Below are 26,440 nucleotides of genomic sequence, written 5' to 3'. Positions count from 1 at the left end.
GTCTAGATAAATATTTCCTATTTTTCTAAACTGGTGTTGTGTCATTTTGTAGTGTTTTCATTAAGTTACTGTGTGTGTTGGTACAAATACTTTACGCCCAGCACTCTGAGGTTAAGCCTACTGCTCTGCCAAGCTACCAAGGGGGTAAGCAGGGGTTAGCTGAGGGTGATTCTCTTTTATCCTAACTAGAGTGAGGGTCCTTGCTTGAACAGGGGGTAACCTGACTGTCAACCAAAGACCCCATTTCTAACAGCTACATTATATCGAGTCAAAGCTGCCCCTAGAGAACACTCTGATCTCTCTCTCTAGCAGGTACATTAATCACAAGAATTATCATGGCATTTAACTGCTTCCTGAAGGCTGGACTCACAAGGACCTTTCGACAGGTGTTTTTAAATCCCAAGTTTCGTGAGATATTGCTAAACACAGCACCCCCCTGAGGTCAGCGTCCCACCACCATACGGCCGCCCTGACTATCGGCACAAGATTCTAGTGATAGTTAACAGGATGTGACAGTGTGTGCGTGTGCCGCGCTCCCTCTGCTGGCAGGATGTGGCATTGTGTGCCTGATGCACGTTTAGGACGAAAATGCTAAAATACCGATTGGCTAAACCGCGATTGTTGATGGTAATTCCGAAAACATGTGATTGGACACAGTGTTACGTTTCTTTCTGATCATACATCGCAAATAAATAACCTGGTATTGGAACTGTCAACTTCTGTTACAAAAGACAAACACAAAAAAAGTCCATGAAGGTAATTTCTGACTATTTTTACCCCACAGGCGATAAAATGTAACTTGTTTTCAACATGAATACAATGTTATGCCCGTGTGAGCTCAAGGTATCTTTATGTTTCATGGCGATAGAGTCTATTGCCACAATGTTTAACATTATACAATGTTGCCTAGGTTTGGAAACAGAAAAAGGAACTTTGTAGCGGTCTGTCACGGTAAAGAGCTTTTCACCCCCGTCCTATTTTATTTTCTGAAGTTTCTGGCTCAGGCCTTGTGTTGAGGGGTGGTGGGGGTGGGTTGAGGGGGGGTTGGGGCTCGCAGAGGTGTCTGTGTGAGTGTGTGTGGGGGAAGGAGTGGGCGTTGTGGGGGAGGACGAGTTTACACTGTTTTTCTTCCTAGAATTCAGAGCAGTAATAGGTTCATTTGTTGATCCTTCATGCAAGTAGTACATGCATTGTTGTTTTGTTGTAAGTTGTAGTTGGCGACCGTCTTATAAGTGCCTTCCTTGATTCCTGAAATGGTTTCTCCTGGGGCAGATACAGGCGAGACTACTCACTAACCTAGTAATACTTTGGAACTAGGGGTCCATGAATAATACTCTGCTGATGGCACCTCATCTTCTGCACCCCACGTCACAAAAATACCTCAGGCTTCCTCACCATGACTGGACAGCTGATGCCGGAAATGGCAAAGAGGGCTGTACTTACGATGAACAACTTTAGGAAGCGCCAATCACCCACTGAATAAACAAAGCAAAATGATTCATTTTCTGATTCTTCATACCATGGCAGCTGCACCTGGAGTGGTAGAGCTGAGTGTCATCATTGTTGCACTCGTTTGGTGTTAAATCTCATCTATAAGTGCAGAGTAACCCTCATGAGGTCACAACCTGCCAGACAGTGCAGCTGTCTGATTTGGGAAAGAAGTATTGGGGAGTTTCAGAAAGTTGACCTGGGGATGCTGTCTGCCTATCTCTTGCCATTGGCTTTGCAGTTTGTAACTCATATTTTCTTGCTTCCCATTTGCTGGCTGTATTTGCTTTAGGTTGTCCAGGTTCAGTTCGTCCCGCTGACGAGAAAGTTGTGTTCACTGAATACTTCCTCAAACTCCTTTTCTGTCAACAGACCCTTAAACCTTGTTCTTATCTGTCACGTTTACTGGGCATTCAAAGACCAAGGTCAAATGTCAAGCAGTGTTTTCTGTGGGAGCCTAGTTACTTTGTTTTGCTTTCTGCTGACTTCAAAGTGGCAGCATTAATAGGAAAGAGGAATGCAGCCTTTCTACGTGGAGCCTGCTTGCGGCCTTTTTAAGAATGTTTTTTTAGACATAGCCATCTCAAAACGTTCCTTGTTTTTCATCTGCACAACAAAAAGACACGTTCTTTCCAGAATTCTTCTTTTTTGAGCACATTTAATTTGTGAAACTGCCTTTTTAGAAACAAAGTAAAAAACTGCATTTCAATCTCAGCTTCAGCCTAATGTATGGTGATCTAGGGCAATTTATAATGTTTATGGCCCATTCACTGTCAAGCACAGGATAAGATCTTTTCACAGAAAAGAACCAGACACATTATAACACAATTTATCAAAACTTGTTTTTCACTTTGATGTGTAAAGCATGTGCTTTATTTATGACATCTGTGACAACTCATTTTGGAGAGTTGGATAAGTTTAAAGGCATTTTTGTTATGAAAGCTTTTGTGCTTGTTTGTCTACAAAATAATCACTGCATCTGCAACTGTGCATATTTCGGAAAACATACATTACTGGATATAAACGATTTACTCATGTTGCCTTGAAGGCACTAGGGCCATGATTTGGATGGTGCAGCAGGTGCAGTGGCACAGAGGCCAAAAGCACCTAGGAACCCAGTGAACACCAATTATTGCTGTATATTGCCACTGCACAAGTAGTCACAAGAGCAGTTATCTTCCAGGCACTAGGGCCATGATTTGGATGGTGCAGCAGGTGCAGTGGCACAGGGGCCAAAAGCTCTAGAAAACCCACAGAGCCCAGATTATTGCTACATTTTACTCCTAAACAAGCAGTCAGGACTGCTTTTTTGATTCTTTTGTAACCATTACACTGAAAGTAACACAGAGCCTAAAGTAGCACTATAAGAAAAAGCTGTCACCTATTGGACTTTTCTGTCTACCTACAACTTATGTTACATTTGGCACATTATTTGCCACATTTTCACAGTTTTTGTATGGTCCTAAAATGCTTTTCAACCTGGACCAAGCAACACCGTAGCAAGGGTATTTCCAGTTCTATAACACTAGCACTTTAACCGTTGTAAGCACTATATGAACAACTTACCATATGGCATTCCATACCAAGCACTGGCAAAGCCTATAGGTCACCACTATGCGAGATCTATTAGCTTTGTCAATGCTTTGTTAGCCTTATTACTATACAGCAGTGTTAACTTTAGTGCAGCATAACTGAAAATAAAAAAGCGGTATAACACTGACAGTGCTGGCTGAGTCATACAGCTTTTATTTTTACTTTACTTTCAGCCATTTGCCACTTAGCTAAAAGTTTTAGCAAAAACAATGAATCTCACATAGGCAAGACCTTTTGGCTTTGCCAATGCTTGCTTTTCTAAATACAGTCACCACCTCTGTGTATGAGGTAAGATTTAGAAATGTTTACTCATTGAGGAGTTTGATATAATTTTGTGCTTCACGTAGACTATTACAAGGCGCTGGAACAGAAAAACACAAAACTGGAAATGAGCAATATTGCCCAGGGATAGTGAGTCTAGATGGATGTGTAGGATGGGCCTAGATCTGCCATACTTCGGTTGCATCCTAATTCCAGGGTGGAGTTTGAATGCCTCATTGAATAGTTCTGTTTTCAAGAGCTGCCTGGATTTAAGGTACTCAGCTTTAGCTCAGAGCTGGGGGCTGAGCCCCGTTCATAGTTCTGCTGAGAAGATCGGAATAACAAAACATAACAAAGGTGCCCTGATGTAGGGGTGGGAACCTTTGATTACCAACACAATGGGGGTGGAGAGAATGAAAAGATACAGTGGGATGCAGGGGATGTAGGTCATGTGAAGAGACCAGGTGGAACCCCCCTCATTATCAGGGGTCCAGATGGAACTGGCGTGCAGTCACACAAGACCCCACAATTCTAGACGTCTCCAGCCTGGACCCTGGCCCAGGGGTCTGCAGCTGGGCAGAAACAGAGGGAGCAGAAAATGGGGCAGAGGACAGAAGTTGGCTCATCAGGGAGGCTGCAGCTTTGTAGGAGATGAAAGACGGGGCAAGAGGGCCCCCTCAGATTGTGAAGTAACAGACAGCAATAGCCAAAGTTGCACCTTTAGCAATACAATACACTACACTATAGAGGCAGGCAAGGGGAGTGTAGGGGGAGAGTAGAGGGAAACAGAATGTGCAGGGAAAGGGAGACAGCCTACAAGCCACAACCAGGACACAGACGTCAGGGGTGGCACCCTGTCGGCAAGACTCTAACACTATGTTCACCTGGCAGCAGAGAGCATATGAAGCCGGATCTCCAGGGAACAATGCGATTGGCACAAGTGGTCGGCTGCAGTGGCCTAGCCTCAGTTTGCACTATGAAAGTCCAGCTGCCCTGGTCTTCCACTAAGAGTTATATCCCACTTAAAAACACAAGATATGTAGATGGACATTAAGAGTTGAAGGGAAACTCTTCTATTACAGAAAAATACACCACAACGAGGTGCAGACTGGTGAAGAAGGGTACATGTCACAAATAGAGGATGAGGCAGAAATCAAAACAGCAATGGACACAAGTGATACAAGAGGAGCGGATGTGATGACCCAGCTGCCGACTCTGGAGCAGAGGAACCAGATTTGAGACTCAGCGCGGGCTCACCATCGTGTGATTCTGGGCAAATCCCTTCATCCCCCTGTGCCAACCAAAAATGATTGTAATGCAACTGGTGCTCATGTAAATCAGTCCTTTACCTTCGGTCAAATTTCTGCTATATAGAAACTGAAAAAAACTAAAAAATACAAGAGAGGTGAAAAATTAAAGGTAATAAAGTTAGAGGGAGAGTTCAATTACTCAATGAGTTCCCATTACACAGTAAAGTGCTCTGTTACTCTAGATCCGGTTCCTGGTGCTGACGGGAGGAGCCTATAAGAAGGTCTGGATGGATTAAGAGAATAATCAATTTACAAATGTAAAGTGGTTCAAATCAAAATAAAGATCCTAAGGTAGCAAGTTTCAGTGTTTTGCAGCCACGGAGGAAAATGAGTGGCTCCCAGTGTTGGTCCTCACAGTGATGGGGACTCACGTGATATTGGCTGAGGCAGAGCACGGTAAAGCATACAGGAGGTCATGGATGGAATGCTTGAACTAATCTCAGCTACTGAAAATTATTCGGGCTGCATCACAGTCCAGTGATATTTTGCACACCATGCCACCTCAGTTTGGATCCAGCTAAATGGAAATAAGTCTTGGCCCTGCTAATATCCAGCCCGGCCTCCCAAGCAAGGTCCTCCCTGAACCAGAACACGAGCAACATAGGACCGGTTTGTCCAACTTATGGCCTCATCAGACAGGTACAGCATGGCCCCAGTGACACCGTGTGCACAGGACCATGTCTTGGCTTTCCCACCCCCCTTAGGGTGACATTCTAAAGCATACAAAAAGTGAAGGATGGAGAGCTTGAATTATTCTCAGCCACTGGTAATTACTCAGCGCGAGGATAGTGTCAGAAACAAAAGAACATGAAAATAGAGAGCTTGGCCAGCATAAGCCAATGATGTGACCTTAGATGAGCCGATACCAAGGATCGTGAAGGTAGGTACTTGCTGGGGTGAACTGTACATTCAGCATATATTCAAACCTCTAGAGTAAACACTGGGGAGGCCAGGTACAGGAAATTAGCATATGATAAAAATGGACAAGGTAACGGACTGTACCACAGTTTTACAGTAATCAGAAGGTTTTAGGAAAAGTGTTTGATTAGTTTATTATAGAAGCAAAAGAAGGATATCATTCAGTTAACCTGGTCTAAGAAAGATGGATTCTGATAAAAAAAGAATGCTAAAGGGAGGGCAAACAGAGACATGTCTCCTAAAAAGAGAACCTTAGTTTGTCATCATTATATTGCCAAAAGGTAAATGATATCCAAGGAGTGACCACTGAGAGTCATGAGCAAACTATATTCCTTGAAAATTACCTGTGTTATCAGTGAAAGGTACAATGACTGAGCATGACATGATGGAGAAACCATAGTAGTGGATTACATTGGGCAGTGGACAGAGGTAAAACCGACAAGTGGGGATTAGAGAAAATCCAGAGGGCTCCATGAGTTAAGGAGCTTGAGAGAGTATTGGAAAGGAGGTGTGCATACACGTAGGGTCCAAGTATGCAAACAAGCATTGGCAACTCCAATGGGTCTGCTATTGGCAGCCAGCCTATTGGCTTTGTCAGTGCTTGATTTCTTTTATTCATGTTTTTTGTAAATTGTTATTTTTGGACTTCTGGACCCCTGTCAATATAAAAAAGAGGAAAACTAAAAATGTTTTCCTTAAAATGATCAGATTGCCATAGTAACCCCTGGCTCTGAAGGAACTACTTCTTGGGTGGAAGTGCTCCTTGTGTGAATGAACCGATAGCCTTCAATCACAGTACAGCACTCCAATGCCTTTAGGCAAGGTTTGTGCTATAGAAATACCATACACATACATACATATAATGAAGCTAGTCAACAGCTGAAGTAAGGGGACCCAATGACCCATGCTTTATGCTGTAATATAGTGGGCGGAATAAAAATATGACTGACATCAAAACTGGCCTGTGGATGAAGAGGGCTAAAAGTCTCTACATTAAAGTGTATATTTTTAGGATATTCAAAAGATCTTAGCTAACACTAGACTAAAGCCACATCAGCCAAAGTAAGACATTATTGGGAAGGCATGGTTCATGAAGTTCATTGATGAATGGGGAATGTGATCTTATGTCAAATTCAGCACTTCCTTCGAGAGGGAACAAAGCTTCTCTTCCCCTTGATCTAAAATGAACCTGATCTCGTCCAAGGTCATAAGCAGGGCAACCTCTACACCATGGAGAGAGCAACCATTTAAAAATAATTGACCAATAAATGTCCTTGAAACCCCATGGAAGAATTGTATTGTATTAAGTGTTACAATAGCCTTGAGCAACTTTCGCGTTTACTGCCAGAGGTGTCGGGCAGAGTTACCTATTTGAATTTACACAGAGGTTACATCACATAGGCTGGCAGTGCCAGGCGGTCAGGGCATGGGCATTTGTTTGGTGGTTGAAGCCATAGTTCCATGTTTGGAATTCAGTCACACTTAGTTCATTATTCACTATAGAAATAGGAAATCTGCACTTACAGACGTACTACCACACAGGATATACTGATAGGATTTCAAAACAGTAGTAGTTTTTCATGGATACTCCTGGAAAGCATTGAAATCCTAAAAGTGTCTATGAGAAGGGCCTTCCACATGTGCAATTACCCACAGGTTACAATTGCCTGTGCAAAAATGCCTTTGCAGTTCTGCAGTTCCACTCTGGTCGTTATGTGATTTTTTTCTGTCTGGGAGAAATCTTATCATCTATACCCCCAACTATAGATCCCAACCCATTTTCACTCTGGAAAGCGGGTTCACTCGCCTTTGACAAGTATAAACATCTATTTTTAGTATGCGGGTGGGCTGGGAACGCTTTTGTGACTTTTGTGAATAACTACAAACTCACAAATGTGTGGGTAATTCCAAACTTTTCCTGTGTGGCATCCCAACCCTAGAAAATCCCCTCACCGCCCCAGGATTTATACATATGTAGGACTACGCCATACTGGTTAATTATTAGCCACATGTAAATCGCTTTATGGATGCAATTTCAGGATTAATACCAAGTCAAGATTTGCACTTGTATAAATTCCATTGCCACAAGTAAGCAGAAACTATGCGTGTAAGTTTCTATTAGAGTTGAGCTCTCACAGTTTTCTACATGTTCAGTGCAATGCTGGTGATAGAAAGTCGAAGGTGACCTACAATTCTTTGTGCAGGGGTACTCCGGTTAGCCAGGTCCATGTTCCTGCTTGCTTCTGAAGTCCAAGCCAGAAGTAGCCCTTCTTGGTGGACAGCATGTTTGTGATGAAGTCCTGAGAAGGAACAAGAGGGATGATTTAGACTTCGGAGTAAGTAAAATTTCTTCAGTTTTCTTGGGGTAGTGCTAAAGATGGATTATATCTACTAGCTGAATTTTCTCCTTTACTGGTATTGTATGGTGGCAGGAACTTATCCAATGGCCGCTCGTGTGGCACAATTTACTTATTTTAAAGGACCTTGTGCGTACAACTAAATAGTGTTAAATCCCGTGAGCGCCCGCACAAACTTCAGTTAATGTGGACTGAGGTCCCAAAGCAGATAGCATTTGTGGGCTTTTAGCCAGCAATAAATGCATTTAAGGAAAATGTGCCACACTTTGAGAAACCAATGGACAGCAGGTTTAAGTCACTGGAAGAGATACTTTCAACTGCAACTCCCTCTTATAAATCTACTCTTTGAGACTCCGGATGATCTAAGGGTGCTCCAACCTCAGCAAAGCAACTTTCATGTGCATCCTACATAAGATCTTCAAGTGGCTACCTCTGCCTAGAAGACACACCATGACACAGGCACTCATCACCAGTTGACTAGACTATGGCAACACCATATACGTAGGAATCAACATGCAACTCCTACAAAGACATCAGACCATACAGAGCGCCACAGCAAGACTCATCCTTGACGTTCTTCAATGACCCCACATCACGCTACACCTCAGGCAACTCCACTGGCTCCCCATGCAGAAGAGGTGTGTATCCAAGCTGCTGACCCATGCACACAAAGTTCCATACCACTAAGGACCCGCCTATATTATTCACAATCTGAATTTCCACCAACTGCAGTAAAAACCTGTACCAGCCTCCCCACGCATCTCCGGGCCATCATATCTCAACACAAATTTTGCACAGCCTTCAAGTCCTGGCTATTCAAGTGAGCTGTTGAGACCTGGAAGCGGCTGGATACCCTCGAGAGTGATTAATGACGCTTTACAAATCCTGTTTGACTGATTGATTGATGGATGTGTCAAACTGATCCAGTGACAGATGTGAAAACTGTGTTGTTGCAAGGTTTTGCAGTCGCCACGTTCCAAAGTGGAAATTATGGGCCTGATTACGACCTTGGCGGATGGGACACTCTGTCACAAACGTGATGGATATCCTATCCGCCGTATTACAAGTTCTGTTATATCCTATGGAACTTGTAAAACAGCGGGCGGGATATCTGTCACGTTCGTGACTGATTATCCCATCCGCCAAGGTCGCAATCATACCCTATATGTTTTCTAGCCTAACTTGATTCAGCTTGTTTCACTCCAAACCACAAATCTTGCAGGTCACCTCTTCGTTCACACAGCATGATTCAGCCGTATCGCTCATATCGTTTACAACCCATGACATCACACTGGTTACCGGCATTAGTTTCAAAATGGCTGCCAAGCTGTCCAACAGCAATGTTCCTGGCATTAATGCTCCACAAGTAGTTTCTGGTGCCATTAAATGTATTGCATTCCCCTTCTCAATGCCCATGGGAGTAAATCTGTAATAAGCAAAATAATGGAAGGCAGCAAGGTGACCTTGTTCCTAACCTTGCTTGTTTTTATTCTCATGGACACCATTTTGCACTCCCAGGTTGTAACACAGGAGCACCAGTACACAACCTGTTCTGGACGTGTTTGGACTATTTATATATCTTGAAGTTTTGTGAAGTGCCAACGTGTCGTCTTCTCTGCACTACATAGTACGGAAAGGAACAGTTTGGAATTAACACAGCATAGAGATGGACAGGGATAGGTCTATTAGAAATGAAAGTAAGATGCCACACTCCCATCTGGCATTCCTCCAACGCTTCTTTTGCGATCACATGTCTTCACAGGAATAGCATCTTAGAGATCACTTTTCAGGAGTTTTCTGGAAAAAAAGACTTAGGGTCTGCTCTTGAAATAGGATTCAAGACGATCTAGAGCCTGGACACCCAGGAACCCATCTCAGACAGTGTACTGAAGAGTAGCTGTCAGTTTGGCTGTGCAGGGAGAAAAGTTTGCACTTTAAGGAATTAAACAGAGCCTGGGCAAATATTAACTGTTTAACCGGTTCGGTGCGTCAGACTGCTGGGAGCCGTCTGATGCTACAGTGCTCATGTGTGTCAGATGACTCCCTGCCATCCGCGCACATAGCACTGGAAATCCCTCCGGCGCAGGCCACACAAGCCACACCACTCTGGATTACCCTAGGTGTCTACTTTCCAAAAATGTATAAGTTTGCTAGGTTTCCCTAGGCGCCAGCTGAGGTGGGGCCCAAAGACCACAGCTACCCACTTTGCAAAAAGGGTCAGTTTTGGTGGAAATTCATGTATCTATGTTGTGTTTTGGGCAGTTTCCTGCCGTGGGCACTAGGCCTATCCACACAACTGAGGTACCATTTTATGAGAAGACATAGGAGAATGCTGGGTGGAAGGAAGTGTGTGGCTCTGTAGAGATTCCAGAACTTTCCATCACAGAAATGTGTTGATAATGTCTTTTTTAGTGAAAGTTTGAGGTTTGCAAGGGATTTTGGTTAGAAGAATGTGGTAAGAGCCCCACCTCATCCTGGATTCCCCTAGGTGTCTAGTTTTCAAAATTGTACAGGTTTGCTAGGTTTCCCTAGGTGCTGTCTGAGCTAGAGGCCAAAATCTACAGCTAGGCACATTGCAGAAAAAGGGTCAGTTTTCAGTGGAAAAATGTGATATGTCCATGTTGTATTTTGGGCTGTTTCATGTTGCAGGCACTAGGCTTCCCACACAAGTGAGGTACCATTTTTATCAGGAGACTTGGGGGAACACAGAATAGAAGTGTTATCACCAATTGTCATTCTCTGTGTTTACACCTTCCAAATGGAAGACAGTGTGTAAGAAAGAAGTCATTTTGAGAAATGCCCTCTAATTCACATGCTAGAATGGGTATCCACAAATTCAGAGATGTGCAAATAACCACTGCTTCTAAACTCCACATCGTGTGTCCATTTTGGAAATATGTAAGTTTCCCTGAACCTTTTTTTCACTCTTTACATTTTGCCAAACTAAATGGTGTATACTCGGAACACAATGAAAACCCGTTGCAATGTGCAGCTCATTTATTGGCTCTGGGTACCTTGAGTTCCTAGTAAACCTACAAGCCCTATATAACCCCGCAAGCAGAATGGTCCAGCGGACATAACGGTATATTGCTTCTGAAAGTCTGCCATAGATAGAAAAAGTTACAGATGAAAATGTAGACAGAAATGGCTGCTTTTTTCAACTCAATTTTTATTTCAGCTGTTACTTTCTGTAGGAAAACCTTGAAGGAGCTACACAAATGACCCCTTGCTGAATTCAGAATTTAGTCTAATTTTCAGAAATGTATAGCTGTCCGAGATCCACCATTGGTTTCATCTCCATTTCTGTCACTAACTTAAAGGAGGTTGAAAGCATAAAAAATAGGAAAATGGGGTATGTCCCAGCAAAATGCCAAAACTGTACTAAAAAGTTTGGTTTTCTGATTCGTCTGCCTATTCCTGAAAGCTGGGAAGATGGTGATTTTAGCACAGCAAACCCTTTACTGATGCTATTTGCAGGGAAAAATGATGCTGTCTTCTGCGGTAATTTTCCCAATTTTTCCCCCAAAAAGCAAAATGTAGCTGTATTTTGGCTAATTTCTCAGTCCCCTCCAGGGGAATCCACGAACCATGAGTACCTATACAGGATGTTGGTAACAAACAACACAAATTTGGCATGGTTAGCTTATGCAGACAAAACGTTTTGGGGCCCTAACTACCCCCAAATAGCCAAAAAAGGGCTTAGCACAGGAGAGGGGAAAGGCTTAGCAGCATAAGGGTTAATGCCTGCAGATCTTAACTCACTCCAAGTATCCTCAACAGGCATAAAGGTGTAAGATTACAACTTTCTCCATTTCACTTCCACACAGTAAATTAAATTTCAGAGAGATTAATAAAATGCAAAAAGTTTTGTGATTTACTTTTTCTTTTGCGCCTTGTACACTTGTTTTAACACAACCTTTAGTACAGGTACTGTGCAGTTCTGAACTAGAAGGAGTTCACAAATAATGTGTAAATTACCAAACTCATGGAACTGTGTAGGAAATGCACCGGTCTGCACATTGTAGTTGATGCACAAAGTTTAAGAGCAGTGTGTATCGATGTCTATGAAAGTCATGAATTTCCATGCTTCCTCCGGGCCCATCACACGTGCTTCAGTGAAGTGTCTGCAAAGGACCATCTAGCGGCTGGAGAAAGTGTGGTTCAAATGTGTTAAAGTCTACATTTGTGAATATCCACAAAACAACAGGTCTGTGGGTGTTCACTATGGTTGTCATTGACAACACATTGGTGGCAGTCTGCCATCTTGGAGAACGGATCACACTTGTGAGTTGCACCTCCAAGCAGACTTGTTACGTGATGCTGATTCTAGGAATCAGAAGCGGGGTATTTACACCATCAAATCTGATTTCCTGCCTTTGGAATTTGGAAAGACATACTCTGCTTACTTTTTTTGCCATGTGGTCAGAACTGGAAGTCAGGGCCCGACCAGGCTTAGAAAGTAGGCAATTTATGCACCGCACCTGATCGCTGCCTCGGCCACTTCCACCCTCCTCCTCCTCCTCCTGTTCTCCTCGTGTTACCTTTCTATGTCCTTGACTTTCCCTACTTCTTTAATTTCTTTTTTTGTATCACCAACCTTTTCTTCCTTCCTCTCCTGTCATCCCCTTCATTCCTTCTACCAGATGGCGTTTCTTTCTTTCTTTCTTTCTTTCTTTCTTTCTTTCTTTCTTTCTTTCTTTCTTTCTTTTTTTCTTTCTTTCTTTCTTTCTTTCTTTCTTTCTTTCTTTCTTTCTTTCTTTCTTTCCTTCCTTCCTTCCTTCCTTCCTCCCATTCTTCCCTCCTTTTCTCACATGCTTCAACCACATTATTCCCTATCTTTTCTTCCTTACCTCCCTTGTCCGTCTTCCTTCATTACTTCCTCTTCTCTTTTTTTCATTGTTTACAATCTTCCTTACCTTCATCTCCTCTTTTCCCTCGAGAGGGCACATTGATGCAAGAGCTGAGCAGCGGTACACCAGAGCCTCAAAGGAGAGGCAACCGGCACAGAAGGGACTGGTGTGGAGTTGCTGTGGAGTGAGGTGTTAATCACACGTGCAGAGACGATTCCTCAAAGGATTTTTAGCCAGATTCACAGGATTCTTCATCAGAGAAATTGTTACATTTCTATTCACCATTTTAAAGGGATTCATGAGTCGAGTCAGTGGGGAGCTGGACATTGGGCCTGATTTAGAACTCAGAGGACGGGTTACTCCGTCCCAGCGGTGATGGACATCCCGTCCGCTGAAACCTAAATCCCATTATATCCAATAGTGATACTCAGTAAACTCACTGAAAAATAGCTTTCTGTAATCTCCCTTTTCCATTCTGATTACCTGTTGATTTTTTTTTTTCTTTACTATATCCCCCCTTCTTTAAATGCCTCGAACTGCGAGTGACACGAAGCGCATCCTAAAAATGAGTTAATGGCAACTTGTTACATACGCACCCCGTCAGGTGATTATTTTCCATTGGTTACTCCTACCTGTGTTGTCTTCCGTGTTCCCCGTAAGCTGCGAGGACGCCGTTAGGCTCTCAATCTGAGTCAGTTTTTCGACTTCCTGTTTATATACTCACCCTATCCCATTATAGCCTACAGGATTAAGTTCTCAGTGGACAGCGTACCATCACCACTGTGACGGTGTAACCTGTCCACCAAGTTCTAAGTCAACCCGTTGTCTTTTGCTTCACAAAAGTAGGTCAAGATTTGCTCATTACTCTTCCTATCATGGAAGCTTTGCAGCCTCATCGTAACTTGGATTCCTGAAAAAGAATGCAAGTTTGCTGTTTTAGAGATTTCTCAAAGTGTGCCATCGCTCACCTTCTTGACTGAGTCATCCAGCGACACCATGACAGCCTTCCTCCTCCGACAATACTCTTGTCCTTCTGCCCAGTTCTTCTTCTCCTCTGAGAAGTAGTAGCACATTGCCCTCTCGGACACCCAGTGCAGCGGGCAGAGCTTGCAGGTGGTATCCCCTGTGGACGAAACAAGAGGAAAGATGAAGTTGGGAATATGCACTCCTTTTATGTTTCTAGTAAGGGAATGCCATTCACCGTGGTGCAAGTTAATATAACAATAATTAACTTTGAGACAGCTGCAACAAAATGGAAACTATAGAAACTAAAGATGGATGAAATATGTTGAGCTAAAACTAAAACATCCTGCACATTATATTAACAGCTCTCACATGAATTAAGAACTGTTACTTAAGAATGACAGATATTTCACATTTATTCACATGCTTGAAACATGCCTATGATGCACAATTTAACAAATGCTGGCAGTCTCATAAAACTGCTATATTTTAGATTAGCATTTTTAGAAGAAGTAAATAATGCTGGTAACACCACTTAGAAACAATTTTAATATCCCAACCAGCCCCAGTTGTACCTGATCTTTCCCTTACCTGTTGTTCACTCATTCAGGGTTATTCTGCTGTACAATTGGCAAAACTAGGGATGAATTTAGCGCAGAAGGAAATGGGTGCCTGCAAATACCTAATCAATATATATACCCGCAAAAAATAGATCAATAGAAGATCCACATCTCTTATATGAATTTCACACTCAGTAAGAAGTCAGCACCAATGTGAATAGGTTGAATTTGCCGTGAAGGTACCAATTAAAGTTGACCTTTTATATCCACCTTGTCATACACTTCAGACTGAAGAGCGAGAAGGATGCTTTTGGGACTGCATCCCTACTGTCAGTCACCCACAATATTATTAGACTCTGGTAACTTTGTAGGTGAATAAAGACACTTTTCCCTAATGCTTTTAATATCACTGGAATTTTCAAAGTTTGGTGACTGCATTTGCACTTTGATGGAATTGTTTATCTTCAACAAGTCTGTTTTACTACATTTGGGGTTGTCGCAGTATTGGAGGAGCTGCTAATAAGGGCTGTGATTGCTGCCAAATGTTTCTCTTGAGCGTCTAATATTTCTATCCTAAAAGTTGCATTATTTAGGAAATTTTGTATTCACTGTTTGGTAAACGCCCTTATGCTTTTGGCAGCGTCGAGAGATCCAATAAGGTATTACAGTTTTTACTCACAAAGAAGCATTCTCTTATTACAAATATGTTGCAAAGAAGAGCAAGTGTGCCTGTGACTGCTACATTTTATATTTAGTTTTTGAATATCTGTTTCTGTAGTGTTTTTTTTGTGTCTGTCTCAAATAGAAATTTAATGAAAACTTACTAATAAATTACAATAAAATAAATTATTTCCTAAACTTAAAGCTATGTGGTGGAACATGGTTTTACAGTGCAGTGTGTGAATTACAATGAAGACACAGTCAAGAATACCTGAAAATATTCTTCCAGAGTAAAAGTCCAATAGTCCGTAAGGTTTCTTAATCTATTTAATTCCAATCTGTTATCACCTCAACTCTCGGCATCCATTCACTGCTTTGCGATTGGGATGCAGTTGTAAAACATGAATACATGCTATAACAAGTCATTGTTAAAGGGACACCATAAACACACCTCTTCCAAACAGTAGTTTGTTGTGCCCTTCTCAACTCATTTTGTGATTCCGTAACTCTTACAGAGCAGCAAAATGGGTTTGTATATACTAAAAAGCCATTTAGCTCTTGCAGGCCCTGTGATTCAGCGAATCACAGGCTTTGTGACTGCTATGTGGCTTCATACATGTGGCTGTAAATTAGCAGAATTGTTTGAGTGGCAGCTACAGTGATCCACATGAAAACTACAAGATGGGTGCATGTTAGGTTAATTCAATTAGTACCATTGACATGGATAGTAATAATACACTGTTATAAATTGAAATGGACATTATAAGCACATCACTTAAAATATAGTCAAATAGCAACTTGATTCACATTACCAGAGACCCCAAAGAAATCATTGTAACCAGTCTAGAGAGTAAATATAAATTGTAGGTAAGCTGTGTGGATTAACTGACTGCTTCTGTGATGCGTAAGTACCCATCAGGAATGACTCTTGTTAGGTTTAGAGAATTAGTTCCCGAATACTGACACCTAATAGTAAGCTGGCTGATATTGTGTGTGTTGCAAAAAAGAACTGATTTAGGTGACTTGCATTATTATTATGACATATGAAAGAGTATTTTATTCAGTACACTACAATAATACATGGCCACGCCATTGTTCTCCATCCAAAAAAACTAAACCTTTGTCTTATGCTCTTTCATAATGAAATAGATAATATGATTGTTTTGTAGAGAAAGTGAAAAATCTGAAGAATGAATACAAAAAGCACCAAAATGTACACAGTACTTTATTACCAAAACCTGTTATGTGCTGTTTATTGCAAATCACTTTAAAACAACTACAGTTCTGCATGTGTGGTAACATGCACATAGGTTTCTGCTTTTGTGTAATGAACTCTAATAGAGTACAGAAGAACTGCACATCTAGTTCTCCCTTGCACTGTTTAAATACATTGTGATTCTGCTCTGCAACCTCCACTGTGACATCACAACTTAACTCTAATGAGATATTATAGTACTTTTCCTATTGCAGGTGACTGGAGATGTCAAAACTGAACTGCAAAGAAAATTAAGGTATGGTTTGTTTACACATTCTACGTGCATCCCTTGCACTCAAGTACACTAAAACAGAATATGGGACATATTTATGACTCTCACCTGCTCTGTCACACAAGTCTTCCTGGAATTCTTCCAAAGCACTCAGGAGTTTGGTGCACTGCTTCGGAGTTGATGTTCCTTCCTCAACACTGGTATGGTCTCTTCCCTGGCTCTGATAGGTGGTGCTGCCCAAGAGTTCCTTTATATCTGCTCGGGTGTGGTTGCTTTCACAAGCAGGCTTCACTACAGGTGAGGAATCAAGTGCCCAGAATGAGGCCACAGAACAATACCATGTAGTGCAGTTTCCTGGAAACACAACTCCCAATGACTATAGCAAATGCATATATTGTAGTTTCACCAATTGCAAGCAGCGAGAGTTTTCTGATGCAGCCAATGACTGTGGGTAAATTAGTTTATGAGTTGTAAAAAAAATGTCTCTACACATTATAACATGAGTGTGCTTGTAAATATATCTAGCACCAACTATTAGACAAGTAAAATGAAGATGGAAGAAACACAAGAGGAGGTAGAGAATATAAATAGTGTAAATAAGAGTCGTTCTGGACACACAAGCTGAGCTTTGTGGGGTTAGGCATGAACAAAGATGAGGAATTTCAACTTTTTTTAGTAACAATTAGATGAGCTTCTTTGATTAAGCAGTATATAATTGTGTTGAATAACTGCAGCATTTATATATGTATATTCAGTGATATTTGTGGCACAGGTTTCTACTTTGCTCTGTTGTAAGTTGCCACTTTATTATCTGGTATTTGAAAAGACTCAAAGACTGAGGGCTTCATCAAGAGACTGGCGTTCTTGAGACCGCCAGCCTCGTGGTGGCAGTCAGGACCGTCGCTGCTGTGGGGGGTCGACCGCAACATTAAGACACTGGTGGTCAGACCGCCAGGGTACCGCTGTCACCGCCGGGATTGCTGACGGCGGAGGAGGTTGGAATCAGCCAGGGCCGCACATCATGCAGCACCGCCGTGCTGATTATGACCTGGGTCTCCGCTAGCCTTTTCATGGCTGGTGGAGAGCAGGTGCAGGGAGCCACGGGGGCCCCTGCACTGCGCATACGCTTGGCATGAGCAGTGCAGGTGCTGTGCAGACAGTCGCATTACGAGGGTCCTGGTGCCCCATGCAGCATTGCCGCCAGCTCGATTACGAGTCAGCAGCAATGTTGCTGCCACTTTGCCGCTGGGCTGATGGGCGGAAACCTTGCTTTCCACCTGTGAGCCCAGCAGGAAAGTCGTAATGGGTCTGGCGGGAAGGTCGCCACTGTGGCGGTAACCTCCCCGACGGAAATTCAACAGACAGGTCTTACCGTCAGCCAAACACCTAATCAGGCCCGAAATATTAGTGGAATATTATTTTCAGGAGTTTGGGATTGTGTTTTGTACCTTAGCTCAACTAGAAGCCTGTTCTTCGAGTCTTTTAGTAACTTCGGTGGTACAATAGAGCATTTGTAATAATGATAATGCAGTGATTGGTTTGAACCTCTCTTATAGCCATATTTTGAGTCTACATTTACAGTTAGTTCATATTATCTACTTACAACTTATAACCACTCATATACCATTAAACGCTGGAATCTTTCAGTTAAATTTTAGCAGCTACATCATGGTGTCGGGTACATTAAGTCAATATTGTTGAGCATAGGGCTCGAATCCTGCTTGAATGTTGTCTTACGTATTTTGGGCTACTGCTCTGATTAAAAGGATTTATCTTTTATGGCTTCAGTTTGCTTTCATAGATTTATTCTTGTAATTGTACTTCCTGATGTTACACATCAGGTTTTACTTTTATGGTTAACATTAAATCTACATAGGCCGTGCTTGGGTTCCTATTAACAAGTTTGATTTGAGGGCGCACCAATATTATCTGGAGTTTAGCATTTCTGTTTGCTGCACCAGTTGTTGGTTATGTGACAAAATAGTTTTCAAAATAGAATTCTTTCTAGTACACTCCCTTCCATTGACACATGGGTGGTAGTTTATGAATGGAAGTTACTAAATAATAGGTAACTATTTCCCTGGAAAGGCTGGTCAAATGCTGTTATAATCCATGCCTACTGCTGTCACACCATTTGCTTGAAATGCTATTGCAGACTCACCAGCTAATGTTTTTAATTTGTTGGAGTTAGCTTACATTTACAATGCATTCCTTTTTATTTTCCGTTTCTTAATTTGGCGTTTGTCTCTTGTAGAATATCCTCTTTGCTATCGGGACAAGTACTGTGAACCTATAATGGATTTATGTGGTGCACCCGATATGTGAATACTGCTTCTCCTGAGTTATTGCTCAGCGCAGTTTGGTTATCTGTCATTTTGTCGACAAGCCTACATTCATCCAACATTTATTGTACAATAGATTTTGTTTTATTCCCGAATGGAAATTAAAGAATTGAGGCAGCAATGATAATAGACAAACCCTGTACTTCTATTGCTGATTTTAGCAATTAATAACAAATAAACACATTTTTCACACTGAAATTATAAAATGTAGTGTGGCTTAAGTGCAATAATTCAGTATCCTTTATCCTGATCTAGAATTCTAGATTATATGTCAATGTTAAACAATTTTTTAAATATGCAATAATGGGCAACTAATTATTTTGAGTACCAATGATGTTTATGATGAACTACAGTCATAACCAATGAATTAATAGTTTTGCACTTTAAACGTGTTTCCACAAAAGTTCAGAATTGTGCTTAGATATGTTAAATATGTATTTTAGTTGTGCCACATTTTACATTGAGATATCATTTCAGTTAACATAGTTAACATGGATGCTATTTCTGATGAACTGCCTAACCTGCACCTGCTCATTGCCCATTCTGATTAATGTGTGACATTCTCTCCCCATTGTTTCTGTAGATTGTGCAGAGGACAGGACATTGTAATGTAATTGGTTATTTGCCTGTGAGAGTGTTTATTATGACTGAAGCCTGTTTCTTGGGGTACCAACAGTTGCAATAATTGACTAGGTCTCTTCTGCTGAAGCTTCCTGGTGTGAGCTTGCTAGAACGAATCTGTATAGTCTATTGTTGAGCTGTAACATTATGCATTATGCATCTCCAGATGTTAGATACATAGAAGCTGCTAGATATTTCAGTGGAGTGACATAGTGCTAAAGAAACCTATTTCTGATGTTGTAACCTCTGATTTTCTCATTATGTCCTCATACAACTCTATGTTTGCAATTTCTTCTCATTAGTTTTGCAAAAATTTGTACAAAAAACCTTGATTTTGGGAGTCAGCCAGAGAGACCTTCCTGTTCCTCCCAAGACTCTGTCTATTTGTTCTGAGATTTTCCCTTTTCTACTGGGATGTTGTCAGATTGATCTCTACCCAGTTTTATAGAGATTATCTTTAATAACTTTGCTGATTATTTTGAGACTCAACATATTTCTGATTTTATTCCGTGTTTATGTCTTCATCGCATTATTGGGTCTATTTTGTATCATGTATTTTTTAAATTCTGTAATAAGGTCATTTAACCTTTCCTCTGATCAGGAGTTATTAACTGGCCGCAGTTGTTATTGATTCTGCTGAATTGTTGGGCCATATTGAGATGATTGATGCTTTTATCGTAAGAGTGTGAAAAGTGGGGAAGGACCGCCAGAGGTACTTTTGGGGTGATCTGATTATTGGGGTTCACTTAATTATTGGGTTTTGGCTCACACACCAGAAATATAGTTTTTTGCTTACAACATATAATGTTATGCTTCTCTACCATGTGTTTTTGTGTTTCCTTTTTTTATTTTCTCATCTGTTTCCTTTATTGTGGTTTATATTTTATAATTCATTGATTGCAATATTTTTTTGAAGAAACAAAGAACTACAATTATGTCAGAAACCACCTCTTGGCAAGTGACAGGCTAATTTAGATGTTATTGGTTCAATATACAATTCTTGGAAATTGAAAAAAATGTTAGGAGATCACATCACATCGCTTACCAACCATGTTCAGGTATGCTGTGTACAGAGGGGCCTCAGGATATCAGGATATCAATTGTGCCAACATGTCAAAAACCCAATCCATAACTTTTTAAATAATGTGTTTCCCTCATGGCCAAGACCAGAAAAGGCATGTTGGAAATGCTAATAAAATATGCCAAAATTGACCTGGATTTTTCAAATCTCTAGATGAGAAACTGAACAAATAAGAGGAGGAAATTAAGGCCAAAAACCAGCTCAAATTCCTGAGAGATAAAAAGGAATACGCTGAGGCTAGGATCCTTACTTTTGCCGAATGCTTTCATGGATTACAACAGGATTTAAGAATAACACAACAGCAGCAACAACAAGATTTACTCTCAACCAGCACAAGTTCAGATGTCATCAGTGATTTGGATAATGCAACACGTGCTCTCGCTTTAGGGGTTTGGCCACTAACTTTTTATCAAGAATTTAAACTTTTGAAACACAAGCAGGATATCCCCCCAATACTCAAACAGAGGAGAAGAGAAAGGGACAGAAGTTGTGCTGGAAGAAGAGGCCAACCAGAAGGGGTGGAAGGAACAAGCAAATAACACTGTCAGATCCTAACAACAGTGACAATAAATCTGTGGTAAATCTATCTTAGACACCGCTCACTCCTTAGGAGGAATCAGTCCTGCAACTAGCTCCATCTTTCTTCCCCACAGTGGACTTTGATTATAGGACCACCAGAATTGACTTATTTATCTTTATCAGAAAGTTGAAACTACAAAAACTTTTTCAAATGTATGCTGATGTAAATTTTAAAAATCACAGACTGAGCAGAATATTAGGACATTAACTCTGATTTTGCTTTGAAGGATATTGCTGATACTCCTGCAATTCATATCTTGAAATATGCTACAGAAAGCTCACAGGTTAATTAGGTGGGGGATACCATTGAAAGATTGGGTTTTTTCATAGACTCTTCCTCGATTAGCAGTTTATGAGCGTCATTCAACTATAATCCTAACACCACCCATGACAATACAGACCCCACCACAGGAAAATAAATAAGGCAATATCCAGCTATAACTTATAGAAAACCAAAGTCTATTGGTGACATTATTGTCCATGGTTATTTCAATCCAGTCAAAACCACTACTACTTGGTTAAAGCCCCCCACATGATTTTGCACATGTGGGTCATGCAAAGCATGCAAATATAGCACAAACAGGGTCTGCTAAAAATTATCTGCAGGCAGAATTAATAAGATATCTAAACTGATCACATGTACATCTGATTTTAAAGTATACCTCTTGGAATGAGCCTTTACCTGTACTACCTACACAATGTAGGTAGTACTAAATTGTCAAAAAATGCATTTTGGAACATTTACCTGCTATAAAAAATAATTACCCCAGCTACCCTGTGACTAGGCACTTCATCTGAAACATGAAGGAGACAACACCTTACTGAACAATGTTGGCATTGATCGGATTCATAGAAATATCACCGGGGGTTACTGAGAGAAGGAGCAGTGACTCTTGGAGTCAAAATACATCATTCAACTCAATACAAAGTTTCCATATGGTTTAAATAGTAATGGGGAATCGGCCATACACTTTGGAGTTGAATGTATTTTGGAAACTGCTCAGTCTGTTGTTGAAAAAATGAGAAAAAGAAACTGAATATTAGGATGATGAGTGTTCCCATTCTTGGTCATCCTCATGTCTGGCATCACCCCACTAAGTTGAATTATTTTATATATATCTTTTTTCACGTTTTTCTTTCTTTTCACTTCTATTATTCCTTATGTATCTCTTATGATTGGTCTACACTACATATGGTTGTGCAGAACATTTCTCTTTCTTGATGTGACATATCTATTTGATATGACCTTATTATCTGGTGTTCCATCTCTATAATATTGAGGTCGAGATCTCAATTACCATGTATGCATGAGTTGTTATATATGAGTCATTGCAATGTAATATTGAATATGAATTCATTGTCATTTTATCAATGTTTGGATATTTCAAGCACCTTTTTAAATGTTATTTATCCACTGTTTTCAAAGATGCATCGGATTATGGGGATTTGCCCACTATCACCTTATTAATTGAAGGATTTTTCCTTTAGAATTATTTTTGTGTTTACATTTTCTGTGAAAATATATATGTGATATACTTACTTGGCCCCCTGGATGGCTAAAATAGAGTGTATGTTTCTTTCATCTTTAATTTAGACATTACATGTGTATCATTCTGACCCACAAAATTAATTTTTAAATTTCCCCTCACTATTTTGGGTGTTCTAAGGGAATGGCATATTTCGTAAAAAAGTTTACATATATATTTTTTATGTGCCACTTTATTTGCATTTTTCACAGATGACTGCCTCCCCACAGCTCATTTGGTACTGCTACATATTTGCTTTTGTAATGTTAGCCACTCACATAATAACATATTTGTAGTCATTCTCTAATGCATATCAAGTACATACATTCCTGCTGTTTTGAAATAGATTAAGCGATTGGAATTCCACTGATTGTAACTATAAATATTATGAATAACATTTATAAATATAAATATTATGGCATTCATATTATTTATATTTATAATCTGTATGAGTTTAATTTATTTAACTATACTTACCTGCATGGTAAAGGCATGTATGGTAAATGTATATTCATGGTAAAGGCATGCATGGTAAAGGGTGCATGGTAAGGAGATGTGTTGTAAGGTTGCTCAACCCTTTCAAGACACTCAATGACCCAAGTAATCCACTGTTTCCACCTGTGTCTTAAACTTCTCATTCCCTAGCATCGACCCCTCCCCTTTAATATGTGCAACATATTCTCCAATAGCTTGTCATTTACATTCACACCTATACTACCAAATACCAAGATAGCTTTTTGAAAATATGTTAACCACACAAAAGAGAGCATGCACAGCCCTTTGATTTGTCTTGACGTATTCATGCTAACACTTACTATAATTTCTTGGTATGTTTTGTACCTATAGGCATTTCTTTCAGATATACGGGTACATTCTTAGTTCCTTGTGCTATTTCTACATCTTCTTCAAGGATAAGTTGTTCCAAACGTAAGGGACGTTCTTGGACGTTTTACTATCAGTTTCTTATTATGTGTTTATTAAATGCTGTGTAATTATAAGTTTCTGCTAAAGATCTATAAGTGGCCACATAATCTTTAACAGGGCCACCCATCTTTTTTCCATTTTGAAAAATGTATGTCTTTCTAACACAACATTCTTTTTTGGACATCGCTTGTCTAACATATTCATTACTGTGGCATGTTGCTCACAAGTAGTAGGGGCACCTTCCTCATCAGCTACTATTACTTCTACTCTAAGTAAAACTTTGAGAAACTTCCCATGCTCAGGACCTCAACAATGCTTTTTTATTTCATCTTTGCTTTTAGGAGCAAGAATTATACTTTCCTGTATCTCCAAATATGTTTCAAATCCCTCATTCCATTCTTGGCAGTCCAGTGCAGGAGGACCAGATGTGGCTAAAACCTAGTAGATGCATGCATCCTTAATACCTAATTGTGAGCTGTTGCTCATGCCAAGAATTGTTTATATAACCAATGTTGAACATACAATACCATGGAGTTACGAATGGCTGCAACATGGGATTTAATTTCCTTGGAGTTCAAAGTCAACTTGTCACCATTGTAAGGAAGGTAAATTGTTTGAGGTAGGTTGAAGTACCTTTGTTCTTGAAAAAAGTGTGAGGCCCGTAAAAAGAAGCCCCACAAGACTCAGCCTCATAGGAGCAACGGTCACCAATGGAGCACTTTCACCAAAGCAAGACATATTCCTACACAGCCTAGTCCAATCCCAACAAGTTGCAATGTGAAAATAACAGAAACATCCCTATGCTTGTGGAGTAGCAATGGACATCTTCCACTCATGACAAGACAGTCTCAGTCCTCTTGGCCATAATAGCTACATTTGAAGTTCATTCACCATATTTGTAATATTTCTGTTATTAGGATCCATTTGTGAAATCTTTAGTGAACAAGCTCGGAGTGATTCTGGAGTTTGTTTCTGTAAAGGAGTAGGGGAGCAGATCTGTTGGGATTTGACTAAGTTATGTTGGAATTTGGAAATAGAGGGCCTGATTTTGAGTTTGGTGGACGAAAAACTCCATCCATTAATCTCCCTACAAGGTGGGCATCTATGAGGCTTGCTCTCCACTGAAAAGTCTCCTTCTAAGTCGAAGGATGGAAACCTGAGTTTCCACCCACTGGCCTAGTGGGAAGCAGGCTACAGCATTGTCTCCAGCTCGTAATCGAGCTGTCCACAATGCTGTAGCCTGCAGGGTGCACCAACACCCTCGCAATGTTCATTGTCTGCAAAGCTTCTCAGTCGCTTCTGGCAATGTCTGTCTCTGAAGAATGGCCTGTCTCTCCCAGGCCTTTGGTTCTTTCCTTGGTGTGAGATCTCTGATGGAAAACAAAGATAATATCTTTTGCTTCCATGGGTGGCCATGACTGGCATCTCTGAAGAGGAGGCTCTACAGTGGGTCACCCATTCCCCCAACTCATGTTAGCAACGGTGAACCCTTCTTGTGCCACTTACCAAAAGAAACCAGTGCAATGATCTCTGCCAGCTTCAGGAAGGACACGAGGACCAGCGGCAAACCATAGAGACAACAGAACCACAGTGGACCTAAAAGGAGGCAGAGAAAAGCATGCAAGTGTTAGTGATTAGAAAGCATCATACAAGCACCATACCGACTTGCAGGATTCCAGCAATGACCCACAAGGCATACACAGGTGCTGCAAATTCCTTGTAGTGCAACGACAACTAGGGGTGGCTCCTCTGCTATGGCAGAGGAGCATCACCCCACTGCTGAAAGACAGAAAAAGAAAATGATAATAAAATAATTTTATTATCATTTTATCTTCCAGCGGACTGTAGGGCGGGACGGCATGGGAGGAGGAGTGCACTCTAAGTGCGCATGTCACTTTGGCAGGCCTTCTGGATTGTGCAGGGGGGGAGCAGAGAAGCACTAAGGTAAGCAGAGGAGCACCGATGCGGTGTATGCAGTTGCTGGTAAGTGTTTTTTTCTTTATTCTCCTGCCACAATGACAACCCCTCCCCCCCCCGCCCTGCCCCTACGGCCATTCCTGCAGTAGATAGGAGTTTGACACAATAAAGGTTTCAGCTCATGCTACACAGGTTTCAGTTACATCAGACTGCAGATTACAAGGCGAAGTAAACTAACATGTGTTCATCATTCACTTACACACTCGCCTGTTCTTGCCTTGTTTGTCTCCCTGCTTCCTCTGTATGCTCCTCCCTGCATTGCTTTTAAACTTCCTTGTTTGCTTCTTGTCATTATTCACAGTGAGGGCCTTTTTTCTGTGAAATACGAGCTTTCAAACTACTGGCAAAAATAAGAAGGCCCACCCATCATCCCATTATTTATATTTATAGCTATGTATATATGTGTGTGCACACGCATGCATGTTTGTGTGTGTGTGAGTGTACATGTATGCATTCCTTTGTTTCACTCTCTTATCCTTTCTTCCTATCTTATTTCACATCCTTCACCCTGATGGCACGGCACAACATCTTACCTTCCTGCATGTTCCTTGAGCCTCTGCACCTTCCCTCCATCTCCACTACATAAGTGCCGTTCATGCAAGCTGAACTACCAGCAGCCCTTGCAGAGCTCAAGCATCCTGCAGGGGAAGCTTGGACTGAAGAAGAAGGGGCTATGTATGGAGGGTTGTCATCAGACCATGGACAGGAAGTCCCTTCCCCCTCTTCGCGGTTAGCTTACTGACCTAGATAGATCAGGTGCAAGAGAGAAAACAAGAAACAACAAATACTCCCCAAGAGGCTAATCAGAATAAAGCAGAGCCTTAAATCATAAATGTTTATTGATTAATGATTTGAGTTGCCATTCAAACCTGATTGAGACGAAGCATACATTTAAAAATGCATGTGAACCAACAGGTTACACGTATGTGCATTTCTATGTCCT

The 26,440-nt window shown here is 41.0% G+C and overlaps 1 protein-coding gene across 1 annotated transcript; it reads right to left on the bottom strand.

Moving 5' to 3' along the window:
* Positions 1–7,756: 7,756 nt before the first annotated feature.
* Positions 7,757–26,117, bottom strand: LOC138246801 (C-type lectin domain family 10 member A-like). Its single transcript, XM_069201563.1, has 5 exons — positions 26,031–26,117; positions 25,027–25,116; positions 16,556–16,738; positions 13,746–13,900; positions 7,757–7,870 (listed from the first exon to the last, which is right to left on the bottom strand). The coding sequence occupies exons 1-5, from the start codon at positions 26,092–26,094 to the stop codon at positions 7,757–7,759; spliced, it is 606 nt and encodes a 201-aa protein (XP_069057664.1). The 5' UTR covers positions 26,095–26,117.
* Between the last annotated feature and the right edge of the window lie 323 nt (positions 26,118–26,440).

This window comes from Pleurodeles waltl, chromosome 7 (genome assembly GCF_031143425.1).
Source record: "Pleurodeles waltl isolate 20211129_DDA chromosome 7, aPleWal1.hap1.20221129, whole genome shotgun sequence".
NCBI lineage: Eukaryota > Metazoa > Chordata > Amphibia > Caudata > Salamandridae > Pleurodeles > Pleurodeles waltl.
This window is presented reverse-complemented; position numbering and strand designations above follow the sequence as displayed.